Source organism: Cynocephalus volans, chromosome 7, assembly GCF_027409185.1.
Source record: "Cynocephalus volans isolate mCynVol1 chromosome 7, mCynVol1.pri, whole genome shotgun sequence".
NCBI lineage: Eukaryota > Metazoa > Chordata > Mammalia > Dermoptera > Cynocephalidae > Cynocephalus > Cynocephalus volans.
The window spans coordinates 153,787,862-153,809,607 of NC_084466.1; the positions used below are offsets into that span (position 1 = coordinate 153,787,862).

General features: G+C 46.1%; 1 protein-coding gene across 1 annotated transcript; it reads right to left on the reverse strand.

The window, feature by feature from the left end:
- Positions 1-13,601: 13,601 nt before the first annotated feature.
- NKX1-2 (NK1 homeobox 2) lies at positions 13,602-16,082 on the reverse strand. Its single transcript, XM_063101669.1, has 2 exons — positions 15,869-16,082; positions 13,602-14,347 (listed from the first exon to the last, which is right to left on the reverse strand). The coding sequence occupies exons 1-2, from the start codon at positions 16,080-16,082 to the stop codon at positions 13,602-13,604; spliced, it is 960 nt and encodes a 319-aa protein (XP_062957739.1).
- Positions 16,083-21,746: the final 5,664 nt, after the last annotated feature.

A 21,746-nucleotide genomic window follows, 5' to 3' on the forward strand; every position in this document is an offset into this window, starting at 1 on the left:
GCGGCGGTCTGTCAGGGTCCCAGGCAGAACCAGATGGCACACTCCAATTTGAAAATGTATTTCAGTGTGGACAAGTAAACCACAAGGGATAGAGAAGTGACCTGGGGCTAGTACACCAGGAAGGGCCATTATTAACTCTAAGCCTAAAGGGCTAAAAGTGGGGTTTCCGGAACCCAAAGAGAAAAGAATTGTGAGGAGAAGCCACCTGCCCAGGCCCAGGTCATCAGACTCCCCACTGGAGGGAGCTGGGTGATAAGCATCTCCTGCCAGGGTTCCACGTGGGCTGAAGACATTAGCAGATCAGAGGCCTAGGAAACCCTGTAAGGCAGTCCCTACAGGTCCTGGGACACAGACCACAGCGGAAAGGGTGGAAATGGGGTAGGGGGGCCAATGGAAAATGAAATCTAAGCTATCTGGTAAGGACGGGGAAGTGATGGCACAGAGGCAGAACTGTGAACAGGGGGGTCATTGTCTGCAGATGTACAGAGCAAGACACAAAGGATTCAGTCCTGCCAGGCTCCCTCTGCCCTAGACCAAGGTCACTTGTTCAGATTGCTATGGCCATTTCCCCTCCGGGGCTCACTGGGGGCAGAACTTTGCCTTTTATTCCTTTAATGTCATTCCACAGCACAGAATAGGTCGTTAGGAAGTTTGGTCGTTCTGCCCAAGGGATCAGAGACTAATTGTTTCTCCATGGTCCTGCTGTACAGACGGCAGGTGTGCAGGGCCGAGCCCAGCTCTTGGAACTCTTACAGAGCACAGGAATCCCCAGCTATGCCTTGGTAAGTAGGGGCGGGTGAGTTCAGGAAGGGGCAAGATACCCAAGATCTAAGTGTAACACCAAAATGTGTCGCAATGCCTTTACAGATAAGGTGCTCTTAATGAAAAAGTTTTTGTATGCGAGAAACTGCTGAGAATGTCTGAATTTTATCTCCTCTCTTATCAGAAAAATGTAATGGGTACAGAGAGCATGGTATTTTATGGTTTCTCTGCCAGCACTTGCTTTTCAGCTTAACATGACCTTGACAGGGAGACCTGGACTCGAAAGCTGCTTGTTTTTGACCAAGAAACAAAGCTGCTCTATTTCTACGTATTTTATTTGTACAATCTAGAAACATAAGGATAGGGCGTACATTATGAAGATTTTTGAACTCCTAAAACTATCAATATTTCAAGTAATTAACTACATGGGAACCATAAAACCTGAAGATATAAAGATTGACCCTGATAGCAGATAATTAACTTCATCAGTTCAATGGACAAATGTATACTGAGTGCCTTAGGTGTCTGACCCTGCAAGGGGTTTCACGTAGGGCAGGAACATGTGAGTCTCTTTAGTAAACAGGGAGAAGTTCAGGAAATGTTCCTTCAACAGGTGTGAACAGAAATCTTGCAACTTTGACCATTTAAAAAAGCTGCAACTACATAAAAAAGGAAAGAATACTTGATTTTCTTATACAGGCAATCCAATTATTTAGTGACCAGAAAAACAATTTATGGGTTATGAAGGCCTCTTGCTGTTCATGACGTCCTTCATTGTTCAACTTCTTACTTTTTATTAGTATAGACTACACATAACTAGGTTTCAAATGATTAAAAAGGAAAATCCAAGCTGACAGACAAGGAGCAAATCTGATCATGAGACTCAGAAAATGTTTGGTGATTTTTACCCAGCAGGAGAATTATGTTTTGCCAGATCATATTCACCCTAGAAAGATATCTTCCCAACGGAAGACTGGGCAACATCCATAACTCATCCCTCCTGTGGCCACTGCACTGAGTTGGAGGAGAGTAAACCTCCTTAAATTCACAGTGGCAGAGATCTGGAGGAGGAGATTAAGCAGAGCAGTGAGGAAGCGGAAGAGAGATAGCTGGTAAAGTTCTGAACTTAAGTCTGAACTGGGAACTGGAGGCAGAGACTCAGAAACGTCGAAGTTAAAATATGGGTCCTGATATGAGGATGTGCCTGCCAGTATTTCTTTTCTCTGCCCCATAGCTGAACCTCACCTAAGAACCCTAGCTGCAGCTCCTGTCCTTCCCCATGTGAGACCCCCCCTGACTGGCTGCAGAGATCTCTTCCTCCTCCCTAGAACTTTTCATCCACTCGTCATAACCTCTCTGCAGTCATTATTTAACCTACTGTATCTCTCTTCTCTATCTATGTCTTATCTTCTCAACCAGACTGTAAATTCTTACAGGTCTGTCTTGCAGGACTTTTACAGCCTCCCAGCACCCATCTCTGTATTGCTTTCAGGAGGAATTATTATTCTACACTTGTCATTACTCATATTTTATTCCCCTGGGCAGGAATTAGAGGCAGAGCAGGTGGCCATTATGGGAGTATGGTCCTGAGATTCCAAAAACCCAGTTGACCAAAAGCCATCTTGACCCCTAGGTTATAATAGCCATTCAGATTAAAGCCCTAGAAGTCTGGATTGAAGAAAGGTGGATACTTCAAAGCATTACTGTGCTGACTCACCACTACTCACTCATCAGTGCTAGAGGAATGCAGCGTGCTTAAGGAATGTCACATGGGCCTGATAAGCTGATAACATTTCTGCTAGAGAGTAGAAGGTGGACCAGTTCTTAGCACGGGGCGTGAGATCTGGAAGGAGTCTCTGAGAGGATCTTGGGAACTGGGTGGCTGTGGCCAGAGGACATTGTGTGCCCAGAAGACTAGGCAAGGGAAGGAGAACAGAAGATACCAGAAGAGGATGGAGGAAGACCAGGCCAGTCCAGCTCACCCAGATAGAATCAGGGCTATTTAAATCAGCTTAGGAACAAACGTTTAAAAAGAAATTCAGCTCACAGAGCTGAAAAAGTCAGCTAATTCTCAATGTTGAAACATATTATTTTTAATAATAATAATTTTATCTCTTAAAGACCAAAGGTAACAGTTTTAAAGACAGAGAAATCCAAGATTCCAAGGTAAAGGGCCCCCACCATGTTACAAAATAGGTCATGGTGCAGCCAAGAAGCCAGGTGTTCCCCCCCCCCCATCTTGTTCCAGGTTTGAGACACTTAATATGAGGTAAGAATTTAGGCTAAGAGCAAAAAAGTTTAAAGTAAAAATTTCTGACAAAAATTTAAGTAGTGAGTTAGCAGCAACATTTATTTGGAAAATACTGTATTGCTCATTAATTTAAAAAATAAGATAAATTCAAGTACTAGTTAAATATTTACATCCTTGTCTATTAGGTTCTAAGAAGTTCAGTGTATTTTGCAATTTTTTTTTTTTTTTTTTTTATTGATTCCATAAAGGTGAACTCTGAGTGCCAAAGCTTAGATTAGCTTTTATTACTTTTGTTCTGAGGACTTTAATTCTGACTCTTTTTGCCTGGACTATAATAAAAACAATACCCCCAAAAAAAGATTTATAAATTGAAAATAACTGACTTTTTCCCTAGCATTGTTGACTTTAATAAATGTAGTTTTAAGATTCTTTTAGTTTCAAAAAGTCAAATGCTATTTAATAAATATAATATGGTATTATATAAATCATTTCATCTTTGGTGAAGACATTTAATATTTTTTGCTCAGAACTTTGCTGAAAGTTATTCATGACTGTGGAAAATCAAGTCACAGACAGCAATGCCAGTGCTGGTATTTGGGTCACCTATATGCTCTGCATTTGTAGTTATCATATCCTTAATAGTGGTGTAGGAGCCTTCTCTTATCTTTTAACATGGGTTTTCCCCAAAGGATTTTAGTGATAAAGATGAATTAAATCCTTAAATTAGAGATCCTTAAATTATATTCTTCCCTGCCACCTCAAGTTTGACTTATTCCATTGATGAAACAAATTAACTTGTTTTCTGACTTCTCTATTAATTTATACATAATTATAGCACCAGAGGATCTCAACTACATTGGTCTGGCCATTTTTTATTTAATTTTGAGCTATTACATAGTGCCTCCTAGTTCACAAAGCACAGTACACAGTTCCAAGAGGAATCAACGGAACTGAATAAATTACAGCTCCAGTCTTCTAAGTCGAGGCAGGCAAGCACCATGCTCAGCCACACTGGTGCAAGTCTAACAGTGGCCCATGATCTAAGAACCAAGTTAGCCAAACTCCAGAGCACCTAGCATCCGTGCTATGTGTTGGGTAAGAGAGCAGGCTTTGGAGTCAGACAATTCAGAAGTCAAATCCTGAAATCCTGACTGCACCACTTGTTAGCTGGGTAAACTGAGACCCCTGTGGCTCACTTATCCCATGCTGTAAAATGGGTTGTTCTGAGGATCACTGATAGATGTGGCACTTCTAAACCATCCAGCCACTTCTAAGCCACCCAGAGGCTCAATTACTTACAATGGTGAGTAAAGTTTCTCTTCCAAGTCCTCTAGCTTTGAATCCTCACCTAGCTTTGAATCTTCCCTCTTTTACACTTTTTTTCATAGATTCCTATGAAAATCTATATAAATCCCATATTATAGTTAGAAAGCTTTTTTAAAAGTGTCCATTAAAAAGGCAACAATATTTTAGCACTGGGATCTGTTTGAGTAATTTTATTTAGAAAAGGCAACTTTTAGGGTTGGCCGATTAGCTCAGTTAGTTAGAGAGCAGCGTTATAACATCAAGGTCAAGTGTTTGGATCCTTGTACTGACCAGCCACAAAAAAAGAAAAGGCAACATTTTTTTTTATTCTGTTGAATGAGATGTCGCCCAGAAGGCTCAGAAGACTGTTCACACTCTGGCTCTCTAAACACGGGCTGCCCTGGGGTTATCTCTGCAGCTCCTGGAGTATGGGAAGCACAGTCTGGCCAGATTACATGTTACAAACTTCACTCTCAGCTGGCCGCCTTCTTGGTCAATAAACAAGCATTGGTAACACCTTCCCACATGTTCGTTTGTTTGTTTGTTTAATGCATAGATGAAATAGCCGGCCCCATGTGTTAATTTTCTAAAGTGACTTGTCCAAGGTCACACAGCTAGTAAGAAAAAGAGCAGAGTCTGAAAGCTGGACCTAATGACTCCAGGGTGATTTAAATTATACATGGGGCTACCAATCACATAAAATATTTGGTTAAATATATTTTTAAATCATTTGGGAGCTGTTTGGGCATTCTGTAGCTACAGGGAAGTGGCAGCATTGGAATGAAAGGTAAATCTCAGAGAGGTAGCCCAGTGCCTCATTGGGCAGATGGTCAAAGGACAGTTTGTAATATCACCTAAATTTCCAAAGATTGATGCTAGAAGGTACTTTGGAAACCTTCACATTATGTAAGTTTAAGTACCTAGCTCTTTTTTTCTGTTTTATCACTCTGTAGAGCTACTTTCCTCTTTGACATCCATTTCCACCCCCCCACCCCCCACCAGGCAACTTCTTCTTTTTGTTTTTCAAATGGTTAATACATTTGCTTCCTTTACAAATCAAGGCAAATTAAAAAATTACTCACTGAGAAGTCTCTTTCCTGCTCCAACCCCATCCCATCCACTCCATTCCTATGAACTACCCTTTGTATTACTTCCTTGTTTATCCTTCCAGCGATTCTTCATGCAAATAGAAGTAAATACATGTCATTATTTTCCTCACTTTATAATGCCCAAGGCAGCAGGTTATAAACACTCTTTTGTGCCGTGTCTTTTAATATGCCAGTATTTCTCTGTGTGACAGTATTGAGACATTGCCCTCATTCTTTTGTTTATAGCTACATAATAGCCCCTATTGCTGGATACTTGGATTATTTCTAGTCTTTTGCTATGACAAACAATGTCACAAAGGACAACCTTGTCTCTGACATTTCATGCAGGTATATCTGTAGGATAAAGTCCTAGAAGTGAGATTGCTCGGTCAAAGGACTTGCCTACATGTCCAAATTCAATGCTAATATATCTAAATCCAGGACCTGAAGGAGAGTAAAGCAGGCTATTCAATGTGTGGTGTGTGGACTGGTGCTAGTCTCTCAACGAGATATTGCAGAAATTGAGAGAAGTTAGAAAATTTAGAGCAACTTTACCTTGTGGTGACATCTAAGTGCTTTATGATTTTTCTAAGTAATTCCTTTTTACTGATTTTTATCAGCCTGTGACAACTGGCTGGAAAGAGAAAAATTGCTTCTTATGGTTATGCAAAATATGTTTAAAATTACTAATAAAAATCAGTGCTCCCAAAGTTTTGAAAAGCTTCTTTATTAATGTGAGAGTTTCAAGTCATTTCAAATCGAGAAAGGTTTGTTTTCCAACCTCCTGAAAAAATTCTGGAAAAATAGAACTATCCCTAAACATCAAAGAATAAAACAAAATTAGACTGACCAAAAAGTGAAAACATGTTTCAGTTATTTAACAACAATTAATTGAATACCAATATATTGGGGTGTAAGAGAAAAAAGATCTGCCAAATATATGGATAAATTGCCATAGAGAGAGAGCATGCCTCTCCCAAATGAAACAAGTAGTCAGTGACACAATACAAAACGTAGTCGGTGCTAAGTGATGTGGTGGGGTATCACCTGCAAAAGATCTGGACTCCAGGCAAAAAAGCAAAGTGTCAGGAATCAGCCTATCTGCCAGGACACCAGTCACCAAAAAGTGGGTGTAAGATGAAACATGGTTGTGCAGGAAGAAAATGTTAGAAAACCTATTTATGTTTTATAATATTCTTTTAAATGTACATTTTATTTTGCAATATAGATCACCTGTTAGCACTGTAGTATATGTATACAATTTAAATAAATACATATATTGGGGATGCAGGCTCACTATTTTTTATCCTGAAAAGTATGTGTAGTGGATTGAATTATGTCCCCCCAAAACTCACTGGAACTTGAATTGTGTCCCCCAAGTTGTATCTATTAGAAACTTAGCCCCCACTGTGACTGTTAAGAGGGTGGGAAATCCTATTATGGTAATTGAAAGGTAGGGCCTTGAATAGGTGATTGGATTGTAGGACCCTGCAGTAGTGAATGGATTAAAAATGGTGGTCAGGGGCGTGGTTCTGAGGGCTTTAAAAGAAGAGTAGAGTCTGCCTTTCGCTCTCTCTGCTCTCCCTGCTTCCACCATCCTGCAATGTGAGACCCCTGGGTCACCGTCACCACCACCAGGTGGACTTTGGACTTCCCAGCCTCACAAACTGTAAGCAATAAATTTCATTTTCTTTATAAATTACCCAGTTCTGAGTATTCTGTTATAAGCAGCAGAAACGGACTAATACAGTATGAGAACAAAAAAGCTGAAAGGCCACTGGAGTGTTAAGGATGGGGCCTACAGGGCAGGGCTGGAGGGTGGGGCTCACGTCTTCCTTGCTTACCATTGCACCCCCAGGGCCCAGCACTACGCCTGATACACAGCAAATGAAGAGGAATTATGTGGGCTCTGTTATAGCCTTGGAAATAAGCACTCGCATCCAGGGCCCAGGTGCTTCTGCAGGTGTGGTTGCTAAATATTTAAGCTTCTAAAGACAGAGTAGGACAAAAGATCCTATATCTGTCTGCCATGGAGTTCTTACTTGAACATAATACTTTCATCTTCTAGAGTTGAAAGAGAAATTCGAAATCAGCTCTGAATACAACTATGTGGGTTTATACTCCATAAACACATGCAATCCTGCTACCAGGAAGACAGAAATTTCTCTAAATCACTGAAGATAGTCCTACTTCAACTTTTTTTAGAAAGCCATGACAGAAGCTAATGACTTTATAAATGGAAAAAAACAGTTATGCTTCATCTCAGTAAAACAAATAACTCTGGTCCTTTGAACTTATCTTGGTACGATCCTTACCTCCTTTGTTAGTTTTGCCACACTCTTGGGGTTATAAATGCCTAGCAAGACCTTTCTAAAACACAGACGAGATCTGTATAAAACAAGAATGGTAAGGGTGGAATCAGTAGCATACTCATGTTTATTTCCAGGCTGAATTCCAAATGACGCCAGTGCTAAGGACAGTTTTTCCTTGTACAGAGACAGCTGACTAGAAAGCCACGGCATTTTCTACACTTCATTGCATCAACTGCACACCTGTCTGTCACCTCCACTCACCTGAGCGCCTTGCCGGGGTCTTTCTATCACACTTCCACAGCCTTGGGTAACACGTGGCACACAGCAGGTGCCCAATAAATGTGCAAAGGAAGGGAAGAGGAAATCTTGGGCCATATATTTAATGTACAAATAGATGGGGGGGGGGATATAAGTGTTTTGAACACACAAAGAACTCTTAAAACTCAACAAAAAGACAAACAACCCAATTAAAAAATGAGCAGAGGATGTGAATGGACATTTCTCCAAAGAAGATATACAGATGGCCAAAAAGCACATGAATAGATGCTCAATGTCATTAGTCATTAGGGAAATACAAACCAAAACCACAACAAAATACCACTTCCCACCTACTAGGATGGTTTTAATTCAAAGAAAGAAAACAAGTGTTGGCCAGGATGTGGAGCAATGGAACCCTCATAGACTGTTGGTGGAAACATAGAAATGGTGCAGCCGCTGTGGAAAACAGCTGAGCAGTTCCTCAATAAGTTAAACATGGAATTAGCACATGGCCCAGCAAATCCACTCCTAGGTATACACTGTAGCCAAAACGATTGAAGACAGGTGTTCAAATAAAAACTTGTACAAAAATGTTCATAAGCAGTACTATTCACAATAGCTAAAATGTGGAAACAACCTAAATGTCTATCAACTGATGAATGGATAAAAAAAAGGTGGTATAGCCATACAGTGGAATATTATTCAGTCATGAAGAGGAATAAAGCACGGACATGCTACAAACACAGATGAACCTTGAAAGCTTTATGCTAAGTGAAAGAAGCCAGGTACAAAAGGCCACATATGATTCTGTTTGTGTGAAATATCTAGAATAGCCAGATCCATAGAGACAGAAAGCAGATTAGTGGCTGTCACGAGCCAGGGTGGGAGGATGATGGAGAGGAGAGGAAGGAAGAATGGAGTGCCCTTTCATTCCAGCACTGCCACTTCCCTGTAGCTACAGAATGCCCAAACAGCTCTCAAATGATTTAAAAATATATTTAACCAAATATCTTATGTGATTGGTGGCCCCATGTATAATTTAAATCACCCTGGAGTCATTAGGCCCAGCTTTCAGACTCTGCTCTTTTTCTTACTAGCTGTGTGATTGTGGGCAAGTCACTTAAGCTCACTCAGTCTCAGTTTCTTCTCAGGTAATGTGGATGGCCTTGGGCAAGTCAATTCCTCCGTAAGACTCCATTTATTTTACCAGTAAATGAGGGGTCAGCCAGTGGGCAAGAGACTTGACCAGGTACTTGACCAAAACAGATACTCAAATGGCCAATAGGCATATGGATGTAGTCAACATCATTACTCATCAGGAAATGAAAATTAAACCAGAATGTGATACTACTGCTTGCCTTCCAGAATCATTGGAAAGAAAAAGGTAGTCTATCCAAAGTGTCCAGAGGATATGGAACACCTGGACTTCTCATTTATTACAGGTGGGAATATAAATTGCTACAACCACACTGGAAAACTGTTTGGCAATATCTACTACAGCTAAACGTGCACACCCAGTAAACCCACTGCTAGATATATTACCAATGGAAATATGAAGACATATTTACCAAAAGACATGAACAAGACTGTTTGGTCATAATAGCCCCAAACTAGAAAGTATTTAATTACCCATTGACAAAAAAAAAAAAAAAAATGGATAAATAAGTTATGGCATTCATATTACAATAAAATACCAACAGTAATAGGAATGAAAAACCACAACTATATGAAACAACATGAATGAAACTCAATGTTAAGCAAAAAAAAAGCCAGACATAAAAGAGTTCCTATTATATGATTTGGCTTTTATAATTAAAGGAAAAAAACCAGACACAACTAATCTGTGGTGTTAGAAGTCAGGATAGTGGTTACCTTTGGGGAGGGTAATTAGTAGAAGGGACACAAAGGGTTCTGGGGTGCTGGTGAGATTCTGTTTCTTGATCTGAATGCTGGTTATATGGGTGTTTCATTTTGAAAATGTACCAAGCTGTACATATCTGATATATTCCATTTTGTGAATATTTATTACACTACAAAAAATTATTTTCCTTTAAACAAGGTGGTTGGGCTAGGTACAGCATCTTTAATGTCTTTTCCCGTGTCAACTGGAGTAACTACCATCATTGTGCCGGGCACTAAGCTAAGTGCACTCCACATAACTTCTCATGTCTTTTCCCTCATCCTCTGAGGTGGCCATTGTGAAGAAACTGAGGCACAATGTCATTGATAACTTGCCAAGGTCACGTATCCACTGAGGGGTGGAAGTAGCTTTGAACCCAGCCGGTCTGAGGCCAGGGGCCACAGTTTGAGCACTACGCTGTCCTACCTCACCTGTAGTCCTTGCCACTCACAGCCCAAGGGAACCAGGAAGGGTTAGGTGTGGTGGCAGTGGCTTTTCCTGGCTGACACCCCAGAAGGGAACCTGAGTGTCTCTGTGGCTCTCTCCCTTTGTCTCCACCCCTTCTGAGCTTTCCTCCAGCTCTGGAGCACTTTATGTTTCTCTTTCTCCATTTTTCTCTCCCTAAATGTGTTCTCCTACTTGCCCTTAGGGTCTTAGATGCTTCCCTTCAACTGACCATATGAGAAAGGTGTGCTTTTAAACATATTTAGCATTTATTGAAGAATTTCTTATGTTACCCCTACTCCTAATTTTGAAAGCTAGCTAAATCAGTTCTTAAGGGTTATTTCTAAAAAACCAGACACACTACATTAACCTGTGCCCATAAAATGGATTGGCGTTCTCTCGATGTAAGAAATGTTCTCCACTCAGCTCCCTGGCTCCATGGTTTCAAGTGGGGATTTAAAATGGTCATTGTTGGGCCAGCCCCGTGGCTCACTGGGGAGAGTGCGGTGCTGGTAGTGCTGAGGCTGTGGGTTCAGATCCTATATAGGGATGGTCGGTGCACTCACTGGCTGAGCGTGGTGCAGACCACACTGTGCCGAGGGTTGCGATACCCTTACCGGTCAAAAAACAACAACAACAAATAAAATAAAATAAAATTGTCATTGTTAACACAATAAATCTATGACCAGCAGATGGGCCCAAGTCTGAAAAATTATCGACTCGGCTTTGGGGGGTATTAAGAACTTATAAAGTAAGGCTAGGAAGTTAATGTCCTAGAAAGCTGATAGGTTGGTATCGATTTAATTAGTAGCCACTAATCAAAATTTTGTGAAGATACTTTGCTTATGCTATGAAAATGGCCATAAATGTGCCTGTATATACTGCCTGCAAGTGTAGCCATTCTGCGTACACTTAGCATGGGTCTGAAAAGGATAGCTTAAGAAAGTACTGTTGGGGTAGAAATACTTTTTATTTGTGAGTGCTAGCTGGTGGGGGAGGGGCTTTACATGTATACATCCTCTGATAATTATAAAATTCTTAAAAAGTTTGCTAATAGAAAGGAATAATTAAACAAGAAATCATTACAAAAAGAATTTATTAGACAAACACACCAATAGAATCTAAGGATTTGGTTGGAAAGCCACCGGGCCTTTTAAAGCAGCAGAAGACCAAAGTCACACGCTCCAAGCATTACTCTGTGACAATACGTGAAAACAAGAAGGAATGACAGCACCATGCTAGTTCACAGACAGATGAGTCTCCTGCCTCCCTTCCTATTTCCTCCATTCTGCTGAAGTCTGTGATTCTGGTACCTGAAAGGACTGGAAAGAAATATTTCCCACTTATTCCAGAGAATCTGTTTCTTCTCATAGATCTTACCTCTGTGCACCGGAACTGCCTGTTCATATGCACGGAATGTTGCTTTTGAGAAACCAACAAATAGTTACTGAAGGAGTGTTTACCAGCTTGTAAAGTGAATAACATAATATTCTCTATTACAGCAACTGCATTTTTAATCTCATCCGGCACCAACTGTCTTTTAGAAAGTTATAATGTGTTGTTCGGAGACATTCTTCTTTACAATAGAAGAAAAAGAGTCTAATTAGCAAATAATACGTAATTAAACAATACATACTCTTAAATCTTACGAGAGTCACGATAATATGAAATCTTTGATTTGGGAGAAAGGAGGATATTTTCTATCATTCCTGATAACAATAGAACTAGATATTTCAAGATGATAATAGTATAATGTGTTCATAATACCGAACAGTGTGCCTTTACTTTGAAGCCATTGATCATTAAATTATTGATGGCATAGGCTACCAAGAAATAGTAAGGAATGTGGTATCCATATAGATATCAGCTGGTCTCAAGTAATCAAAGAGAGGATGAACATACATGATATACTGTAGTTGTGTGCATCTTGGTTTCTGAGATGTGGGCTACAAGACCATATTACATAGAACACTGAAGGAAGGCATTCCAAACAAAACTGGCAAGGGAATTTTGCACAAAGTAATTTTCCAATGGAGATGATAAAAGCAGCAGTCAGAATGCAGGTCCATGTATTAAGTTCCTGCAGTTGAATCAATTATGAACACGGTTTTGGCTTCTACCAGAGCTCTTTACACTCAAGAAGTATTTCTTTCACAGCCCTTACAATCTGTTGCTTGTTCACCATCAAGGAAAGTGTGTTTGGAACAAAGAGTTGCTTTTGAGTCAGGATCTTAGACAAAGATTTAAAATGCTGAGTTTGTGCTTTTAAAAAATAGTCTGATTCATGACGGTGGTGTGCGCCGGTGGCGCTAGCTCTCCCCCAACTTGGTTCAGTATTTGGGAGCCCAGGAATCGCTGGGATGGATAGATTAGTCAAGACTTAAGTTTTAAAGCAGCAAATACTGCAAATCAAAGCAGACAGCCTCATGCATAGACTTCGTGATTTGAGTTGAACCATGGCTGTCTTCGTCAACATTTTTATGCATGTGGTTTGTCCAAGCTGTTCTCAAAACCTGCAGTGCAGCAGACCTGTGACTGAGTTAACTTTCCTAGCACAAACCTCTGGTCTACTCGGAAAAATAAGGAACCCACTACTCTCTCAGGAATAACCTGTGGACAGTCTGTGTGGAACAAGTATTGCCCTCAAGTCCGAATCTTAAACGAAGATGTACAGATGCTGAGTTTTATGCATTTAAAAAAAAAAAAAAAAAGTTCATTTCACAGCGGCAGTGTGTGTGCTCGTGGACCAAGCTCTCCCTGGCTTTGTTCAGGATTTGGGAGCAATCGCTGTTTCGGGCAGATAATCAGGTATGAAGAGGGAAACACTCAGCTATGACAAGGGATCGCTCCTCACCCTCTGAGCTGGAATCTTTGGAGACTCCATCCTAGGTGTAAGCAGCGGGCGGGCAGGGTGTCCTGGCTCCCTCGTGTCTCCGTGGCACTTGTGTTAGCCCCGCCAACCCCCTAGACCCTCCAAAGGGCCCTTGAGCTGAATTAAACCTGACCCAAAGTGAAGAGCGAGGTCCAGGGACGGGAAGATTTGAGGACGGCCTCCGTCTCCAGACCCTCGACCCTTTGTGGCCCTGGATTCCGGGCGCGGGCGCGGCTTCTCCCCGCCCCCTGGCGGCCTCTCGGCAGCCGGGAGCTCAGGGGCGCGCAGACACCCGCGCGCCAGGAGGGGGCAGTCCCCGCGCGCCGGCGCTCCTCCGGGGGAGTGGGGCCACAGGACGATGCCAGTCACTCGTGAAGCCGACGAGGTGGGGACCCCAGAGGTTCCGGGTTCACAGGTGCGGGGCGTAGAAAGGGGTCAAGTAGGAGGACCCGAGGAAGGGAGCGAAGGGGCTCCCGGGGGCGGCGGTGGCCGTCAGCGGGAAGGAGGCGGCGGCCGGGAAAAGGACGTTGGCCGCCGAGTAGGAGGGGAAAGTCTGGAAAGGCAGAGCGCCGGGGCCCGGCGGGCCGGGGCTGCCGACCGTGCCGCCACCGCCACCGCCGCCGCAGACCCCCGCCGCCGCCCCGGGCGTCCCGGCCTGAGGCGCGCCGCCTCCCGCCTGCGCCGCGCCGTCGGCGCCCGGGTTCTGCTTCTTCCACTTGGTCCTGCGGTTCTGGAACCAGATTTTGACCTGCGTCTCGGTGAGGCTGAGCGACAGCGCGAGGTTCAGGCGCTCGCACACCGACAGGTAGCGCGTGGCCCGGAACTTGTTCTCCAAGGCCACCAGCTGCTCGTAGGTGAAGGCGGTGCGCGCGCGCCGCGGCTTGGCGCAGTGGGGCTCCGCGCGCCGGCGCCGGGGTCGCGGGGAGTCGGGCGAGCCGGGGGAGCCGGGGGAGCCCGCCGGGCCGCCCCCGCCGCCCGCGCTGCGCTCCGCGGCCGCCAACGCCGCCGCCGCGCGGGCCTCGGGGGAGCGCGCCGGGCCGGCCAGCAAGCGCGCAGCCCGGGGCCGCCCCGCGTGCTCCGCGTCCTCCTCCTCCTCGTCTTCCGCCTCCGAGCCCTCCAGGGGGGACACCTGGCCGGCGTCTCGGCCCGCAGCATCTAGAGGAGAAGGGGACGATGACCAGAGCGCAGAGCGACCCGGCCCGTCCGGGCCCCCGACCTCCTCCGCTTCCCCCCAGAGCACGCAGCTCTTCCCGCAGCCCAACCCCCATCGCCGCTCCCCTGCCCACATCGCGCTGCCCGCAGCCTCCGACCGCACATCCTCGCGAGCGGCTTTAATGTCCTCTTGCCACATCTGCCGCCAAGTAGGCGTCCAAGAGTGAGTGGGTGAATGAATGACAGTCCGCATTAGGAAAGAACAGTGACCTTGTGGGGCAACGTTATGGGGGCGGGGGTGGTGTAGGGTCGAGGCTCGTCGTACATTAGGACAGCGAGACGTCCAGTGTGTTCGGGTTGTGCCCCTCCAGCCCCTCGAAACCTGCCTTAGTCGGGGACTCCTAGCAATTAAAAAAGAAGCTATTCAGCTCGCCCCCGCCCCCCGCCTTTAGAGTGAAATTCCCCCTTTCCCATCTTCTCTCTTCTGCGGTGTTAATAGAGTTTCAGATTTGTGCGGGGCCGGATCGATAGATGTCATCTATTAAAGGTAAGTTTTAATCGAATAATATTAGGATCAGACAGGGAAAGGGGGTTTGAAGTCGGCACCTGCAAGCTGCGGGCAGGAGATATGCGGGCGCCAGTAATAGAATATCGATCATGGGGCGGGGGGCGCGGCCCCTCGGAGAGACCATCGGAACAACCACCAGGCCGGCGGCCGGGGCCCCAGACAATCGCTGCCGAACTTGGGGAGGGAGAGCAGAGAGCTGCGCGCGTCCAACCTCCCTGGGGACCGCAGCCCCTGACCCTTGCTGTCGCTCCAAGGAAACTCGTGCCCACGCCCCACCCAGGACGAATCCTGCTGTCTTCCGTCCTTCCTTCTTGCCACAAACTTTCCTGGACCCTTCATCAGGTGCCCGCCAGCGTTACAGGAATAAGTCAAAAAGGGTTTTCAGGAGAAGGTACCGAAAGCCTCCTATTACTCCACCCCAGTCCCGTCCCCAGCCCCGGTTAACGGTTGGGTCTGCGTGGGGCAGCCGAGTTCCTGCAGGTGTCTCGGGATGGTTGGAAGTGGACCCCTGACCTCTGTACTCACGAGACCCCGGGCACATGGCTTAACCTCACCTCCCTCGTCCATAAAATGGGCGTGATGTTAACGACGCCGCCAACCCCGCAGGTTCCCAAGCATTGCATTACCGTTGTCCCAGCCCCAGCCCGAGTCCTTGCACGTGGCAGCTCATTAAACCCCTGACAAATGAATGAGCCCGGGAACGTGGGCGCCGGGTAAGTGTTAGTTTCCACTGCGAGCAAGGCGTTGCTGCGGTGCGTACCGCGCAGGGATGGCGCTTCTTTGGGACCTCCCTTTCCCCGAGTGCTGGGACGTCCTTGCTACCTCAGTCCAACTCCAGGCGGGGCTGCACTCGGCACCCGGTCCTGTGCATTAAGAGCCACTCGCCGGGCTCTGGCCGCTCACTCACCCCACACACACTGCGCGTCATCTGGGCAGGGGCCGCCCCGCATGCTTACCAGGGGTCTCCCGCTGTCGCACCGGGTCCCCGGGGCTGGCGTCCTTCCCCGCTTCGACCTCCGCCAAACTTTTCTTGTCTTCCCGGGGGGCGAGACGCACGGCCGGGAGCGCCGCGCGGGTGAATTTCTGCGGGTCCAGGATGTCCAGCACCGAGAAGGAGATCTTGTGGTGGGAGGGAGCCGGCTTGGCCCCGCCATCCTGCCACGCCAGCATGCCCGCCGCCCGCGGGTCCGGGATGACCGCGCTCGGGCTTGCCTTCGGCTGGGGCTCGGCCGCAGCTCTCCGGCGGGGAGTCGGGGTTCGCGCGGCCAAGTGAAGCCGCGGAGAGGGGCGGGGAGGTGGGGCGGGGAGAGAGCCGCGGGGGGCCGCGCGCCGATTGGCACTGGCGCGGCCCGGGCCAGCCTCAGGACTGTCCGGCGCCTCGCGGGGCCGCCTGCCTGGGCTGCGGGAGCCTCCACGCGCCGGGAGCGCGCGCCCGTGGGGACCGCGCCACCCGCCCCGCGCTCCCCCGCCCGACCCGCAGGGACGCGTGCAGCGCGCGAGGGAGGCTTGGGTCCCGCCGCTCCCCGACACACGCGCACTGTCCCCGGTGCACCTGCCTTAGACTGGGAGGTGCAATTGCGGTCAGGACCGACTAAGGCAATGCCCCGCCGCAAATCACAGTAATAGCTTCAGACCCGGTTACCTCGTATTTAAAAGCCCTCGTGTTCTCACAGTTGACAGTTTACAAAACACTTGGGCTTGTGCGCGCTTTTGATTCCCTGAGCGTCCCCGGGGGTGGGCGTGGCCTGGCACAGTCCACTATACCCTTTTTAAAGATGAGGAAATTGAGGTTCAAAGATGAGACGCGATTTGCTTAGGGTCACTGTGAGTTGGTGACAGAAACTGAGTTCAAACCCAGGCCTTCTACTGGACCAGTGCTTTTTCCAGCACATCTTCCTGTCTCGGAAATGGAGGAAGAAAATCCTGCATTGTGTCGGAGTCTTTCCCTTCCACCCCGGAGCCGAGCCGGGCCAGAGAGCAGCAGGAGTTTGGGAGAGGTGACCAGGCCCCGCCAGGATGCCCTGCCGCTTTGGAAACCTTGGCGGGTTGCGGGCTCAGAGCCAGGCGACATGGCTGAGAGTGGCTGCCCCGGGTTGCTGCGACCCTGAGCACAACCCTCGATGCCCTCCGGGCCTTCCCCACAGCCACGAATTCGATCATTTGCAACAGAAATTGGGTCTTTGGGAATTCAGGTTGCAGCTCTGATCCCAATCCCCTCCGAGCCCCAAGAAGAAAAGGTTAAAAGGTGCTTGTCTGGTTTGAATTTACCGTCAGAGAAGACAGACGATTGAAATGACCCCACCTGTCCCACCAGGTCCCCTAGGATGGCGAGCATCAGTGGGTGGGGAAGCTTCTACTGGCCACTTCTGTCCTCCCATGTCTTCTTTTGTCACTGGGTGACCACACTGCAGTGTGTGAGCACTAAGCATTTACTTCAGCGGCGAATTCTGAGGCTTCTCCGAGCCCCTCCGCCCAGATCCACGTCTCACTTTGCGGTCCCTTTCTTCCCTGCCCCATGGGGTTTCCAAACAATGACTTGGCAATTAGTATTGTCTGAGCAGGTAAGAAGGAGGAAGAGGAGGAGAAACCTTCTCATTAAAGTGCTGGGGGCTGCTAATCCCATCTGTTATTGAAGAGGTGTCCTTAGAGGCCAGCTCCTTGTAGCTTTTCTCATTCAAACCTTTCTGCCCCTTCCAGAGGTGGCCACCATATTCCCTGCAGACTTTAAAGCTCTGCCGAATTCAAGCCAGCTCCAGTCCTACAGTGAAGATGGACTGGACCACCTCCCACCAAAGGGAACGCACACCATGTGAAAACCAAAGAAAAGATGGCCCTGGAACCGAAAAGTGGCACCCAGGATCCTGGACTGCAAATCACACACAGAACCTTCCTGAAATACAGATAGGGTACTTTGATTTCTGTTTTGAGAACTCTTTTTCACCCAGTTCTCACTTCATTTTTTTAAATCTTCCTTTTTCGTTTTCTTTCTCCTCCCCCCTTCCCGCCTTAATCGCAGCCCCTTCCACCTCTTCCCATCCATATTTATATTTTCTTGTACTTGGGTTCTTCAGGGTAGCTAGGAATAGACCTCTTTAAGGCAGCTGCAGGATGGACATACGTGGCTTCCCTTGTCCTCTTCTTACTTTTTTTCCTGTAAGAAACCTTGAGACCATTTTCACAGCATGGTGGGCTGGCATTCCAGAGGGCACCCTATGCCCCAAACCAGAGGAACAGGGAAGGCCCCAGACAGCCAAGAGCAGCCCCTACCTGGGTCATTTCCATTGTTCTTTATAAACTGCCTCAAACATTTTTGTTTAAATTATATGAATCATCTTTCCTTTGAGCTCCACAGATGTTAAATATAAGAAAGGAAGCTAGAAAAGGGAGGAGGAACAAATTGGAGAGCAGGTCAAGAACATGTAGAGGCCATGTTCTTTAAACCTGTAAATCTTTAAGAACTCCTTCTCTTAATGATTTTTAAATTTTTCTTAGGACCGGCCTGTGGCTCACTCGGGAGAGTGAGGTGCTGATTAACCCCAAGGCCACGGGTTCAGATCCCTATATAGGGATGGCCGGTTAGCTCACTTGGGAGAGCCTGGTGCTGACACCACCAAGTCAAGGGTTAAGATCCCCTTACCAGTCATCTTTAAAAAAAAAATTTTTTTTTGCCCTTCATTTTTCCAATGTTCCTGATGTGTGTGTTCCGTGCAGTGCAAGGTTACAAGAACTCTCACTCTCAGTACTTGGCTTCTGGGCATAGATGACACACAGGAAACACAGCTGTGTCTCCCACTGACATCAGAGGGATAGAAATGCTCTCTCTTACTCACCCAACTGAAAGAGAACCCCCCCAACCAAAGAGAATCCCCACCCACCCTGCAACCAGGACACATTCTTCAATTTGCAGGACACTGGAGGGGGATGTCCTAGGGGAATTTTTTTTGTGGCACCTGCTATATAAAAGACCAGAAGACAGCGAGGCCTCCCTTTCGGTACAACTTGGCAATGCATTTGGCAAGCTGATATAGATCCACACCAATGTATAAGGTATTCCTATATCATACGCATACCCATATCCAACAAGCCACCCTCCTCTGTGCATGGAGTTAGGTGTTTTTTGTTTTTTGTTCTGCATGGGCATTAAAATTCTGCCTGAGTGCTGTCTTTAAATTGCTTTGATGCTAGGTGGGTTCCAACCCTGACCTGTCCTGATGGCAAGCGATGCCTATAACAAACCCGGGATCAATATTCATAGCGGGTGTCCTGAGCTGATAACACTATCTGAGACAATGTTCACTATCAGTGCGGACAGCTGAGATATTGCGCCATTAGGGATGTTGTGTTAAATAACCTGATCCATTTCTAGGGCTATTTAATGAATTTCACAGTTTAGATAGTATCTTTAAGGAGAAGGCAAAGGCTATTCTGGAGGCACTGATGCAAATCAATGGTGCCAAGCTTCCCGAGCTATTTCACAAACAAAATGGCCTATAATTGCAGCACAGCCTTGAGGAGCTGCTGCCTGCACCATGAACGTTGTTAACAATGGAAAGAATTTGCAATTTATGCAGAGGGAGAGAGGGCAATATTATGAGCCATGTTAAAGCACCTTAGATAAAAATCTTATGTTCCTGAAATAAAATACAACTGAAATTCTCTAGGTAAAACCCCACGGTTTGAGCCAGCCCACAGGGTAGGACGTATATGCCAAAGAGACAGCTTCATAAGGCACAGCTTGGTGACAGAGGGAGATGTCAATCGTGGGGACAGACTTGTAGGACACCCCTTTTCTCAGGCCCTCAGCCAGTTTTCCCTAAAATGTGCTTCTTCAACTCAAATTGGTCTATAAAATGGGAGGGGAAAGGCACTGGATTTTAAAAGGATACTGCTGATAGCAGAATCGGTTGTTTGTTTACTTGACTCTATATCACTTGTTGCTGGAGAGTTCATTTACAATTAAAGGTTAGCATTTACCATTTCCCACCAGAGCTTTGAACTCTGGCTGCCAAGCGGAGCAAGTATTCCTTTTAAAAACCCACCTTGGAGACTTTGATTTGTGAAAGCTGAGTTCAAAGTGTCACCTTCCCACCTGTCCCCAAACTGCAAACAAAATAAAAATGTTGTCTCAACATATTTCACTTTAAAAGATCAGTATGACTTCTTAGAAACCCACGGGTTTAAAAAAATCAACTTCTTTGTCTTAGAAGTACAGAGGTAGCATCAAAGAACATGAGAAAGCGATAGAGGTTATATTGGTAAGTGGAATACATGCTAATTGTTCCTGATAATAATAATTAGTATTAACAGCAATAGCTGCTCTTTCATGGCCTGGCGCTGGACTTAGGGTTTTTGGGGGGTTTTTTTGGCAGCTGGCTGTACCGGGATCCAAACTCTTGACCCACTGTGCTAAGCTTTCTGCACACGTTATTTCATTTAACCCTTCCCAAACCCCGTGACACAGGCACTGTTATGATTCCCAATTTATGGTTCAGAAATATGGAGCTTAGAGAGGTTAAGTAACTTGCAGATGCCCCAGAGCTAGCAGGAAGTGGTGGAGCTGAGATTTGAACCCAGGGACTGAGATTTCAGAGCCCTAGTCCAATATGGTTCTTATCAGGGAAATTCCTGCCCCAGGATGAAATCCCATTGCAAACATTTATCGAATGGCTTTTCCTTCAAAGTTACACACATAGTTGGGATATGTAACAGGACCTCCAAGGAAATAACTAAATCCAAGCACTACCTGGAAGTATATTGTACTACAGGGTTTGGGGGATCCAGTTTAAAAAGCTCTTACATTTTGTGTTTTCTAACGTTTTAAGTAAGATATTACCAGGAAGCTCTCTTGAGAGAGAGGAATTGTCAGGCAAGGCAAATTGCCCTGAGCATCTGGAAAAGCAGAGAAATGTAATTAAGAGAAAGAGAATAGAGAAAAAATGCCAAGTGACAAGCTGAGGACATCTGAAGGGAGAATTGGTGAAGGACAGGACCAGAAAGATCCGGGACTCAGATGCAGTCTGGGCCCTTTCTGGCAATGAGCATAGTGTACCACGTTAATACTGCCCAAAGAGAGGCATATACAGAATAAAGACAGGGAAGTAGGGTAGAATTTTGCAAGCACATAAACCAACTGCTTTTGCATGGAATTCGATGGTATAATTTGTTGTTATTCAGTGGTGTCCTGCAAGGTAGATGTCAAAGTCTTCTGTTCCTGGAATCTGCACCTACATTTCACGCCTTCATCTTCTCCCTGGCTCCCCTGTCTGCAGCCTTGCTGTCCCTGCAGTCTGCTTGCCTCATATGAGTGTGCAAACTCCAATCCTTGGAGGGCCAGGCTGTGGCTTACAGGAGCAAAGCGAGCTAGGCCAGGACCCTGGCAGGCTGGAGCACTGGTGTTCCACATCAAGGGGATGTTGCTACTCTACCCAGTAGAAGGTAATCTTGCAGAAATGTTGATCTGCACTGCCAGATCTTCATATTGGCCCAAACAAACCAGAAGTCTGGATTCTTTGGTGACATCTGCAAACATTTGAATGCTAGTAACTGATTTAAAATGTTGGGAAAAAGGCCGCCAGAAACAGGGCTGTGGATCACGAGTTTGTGACCTTGGCTGTGCACATGCCAAGTGAGTTCGTCTGATTCACTGTCCATGGCATTTCAATGGCTAGGGTGGTTCATGGGATGAAAACTCAATGCCTTAGCATGGAATGCAAGGTTTTTTCAGGATCTGATCTAACCGCCTGTGCAGCCCTGGTCCCTGGGCAGGCCGTGCTCTGTGTGAGATGTGTGTAGGTCCTCTGCATGTGCATGCTACCTTCTCAGAGCTCTGCCTCA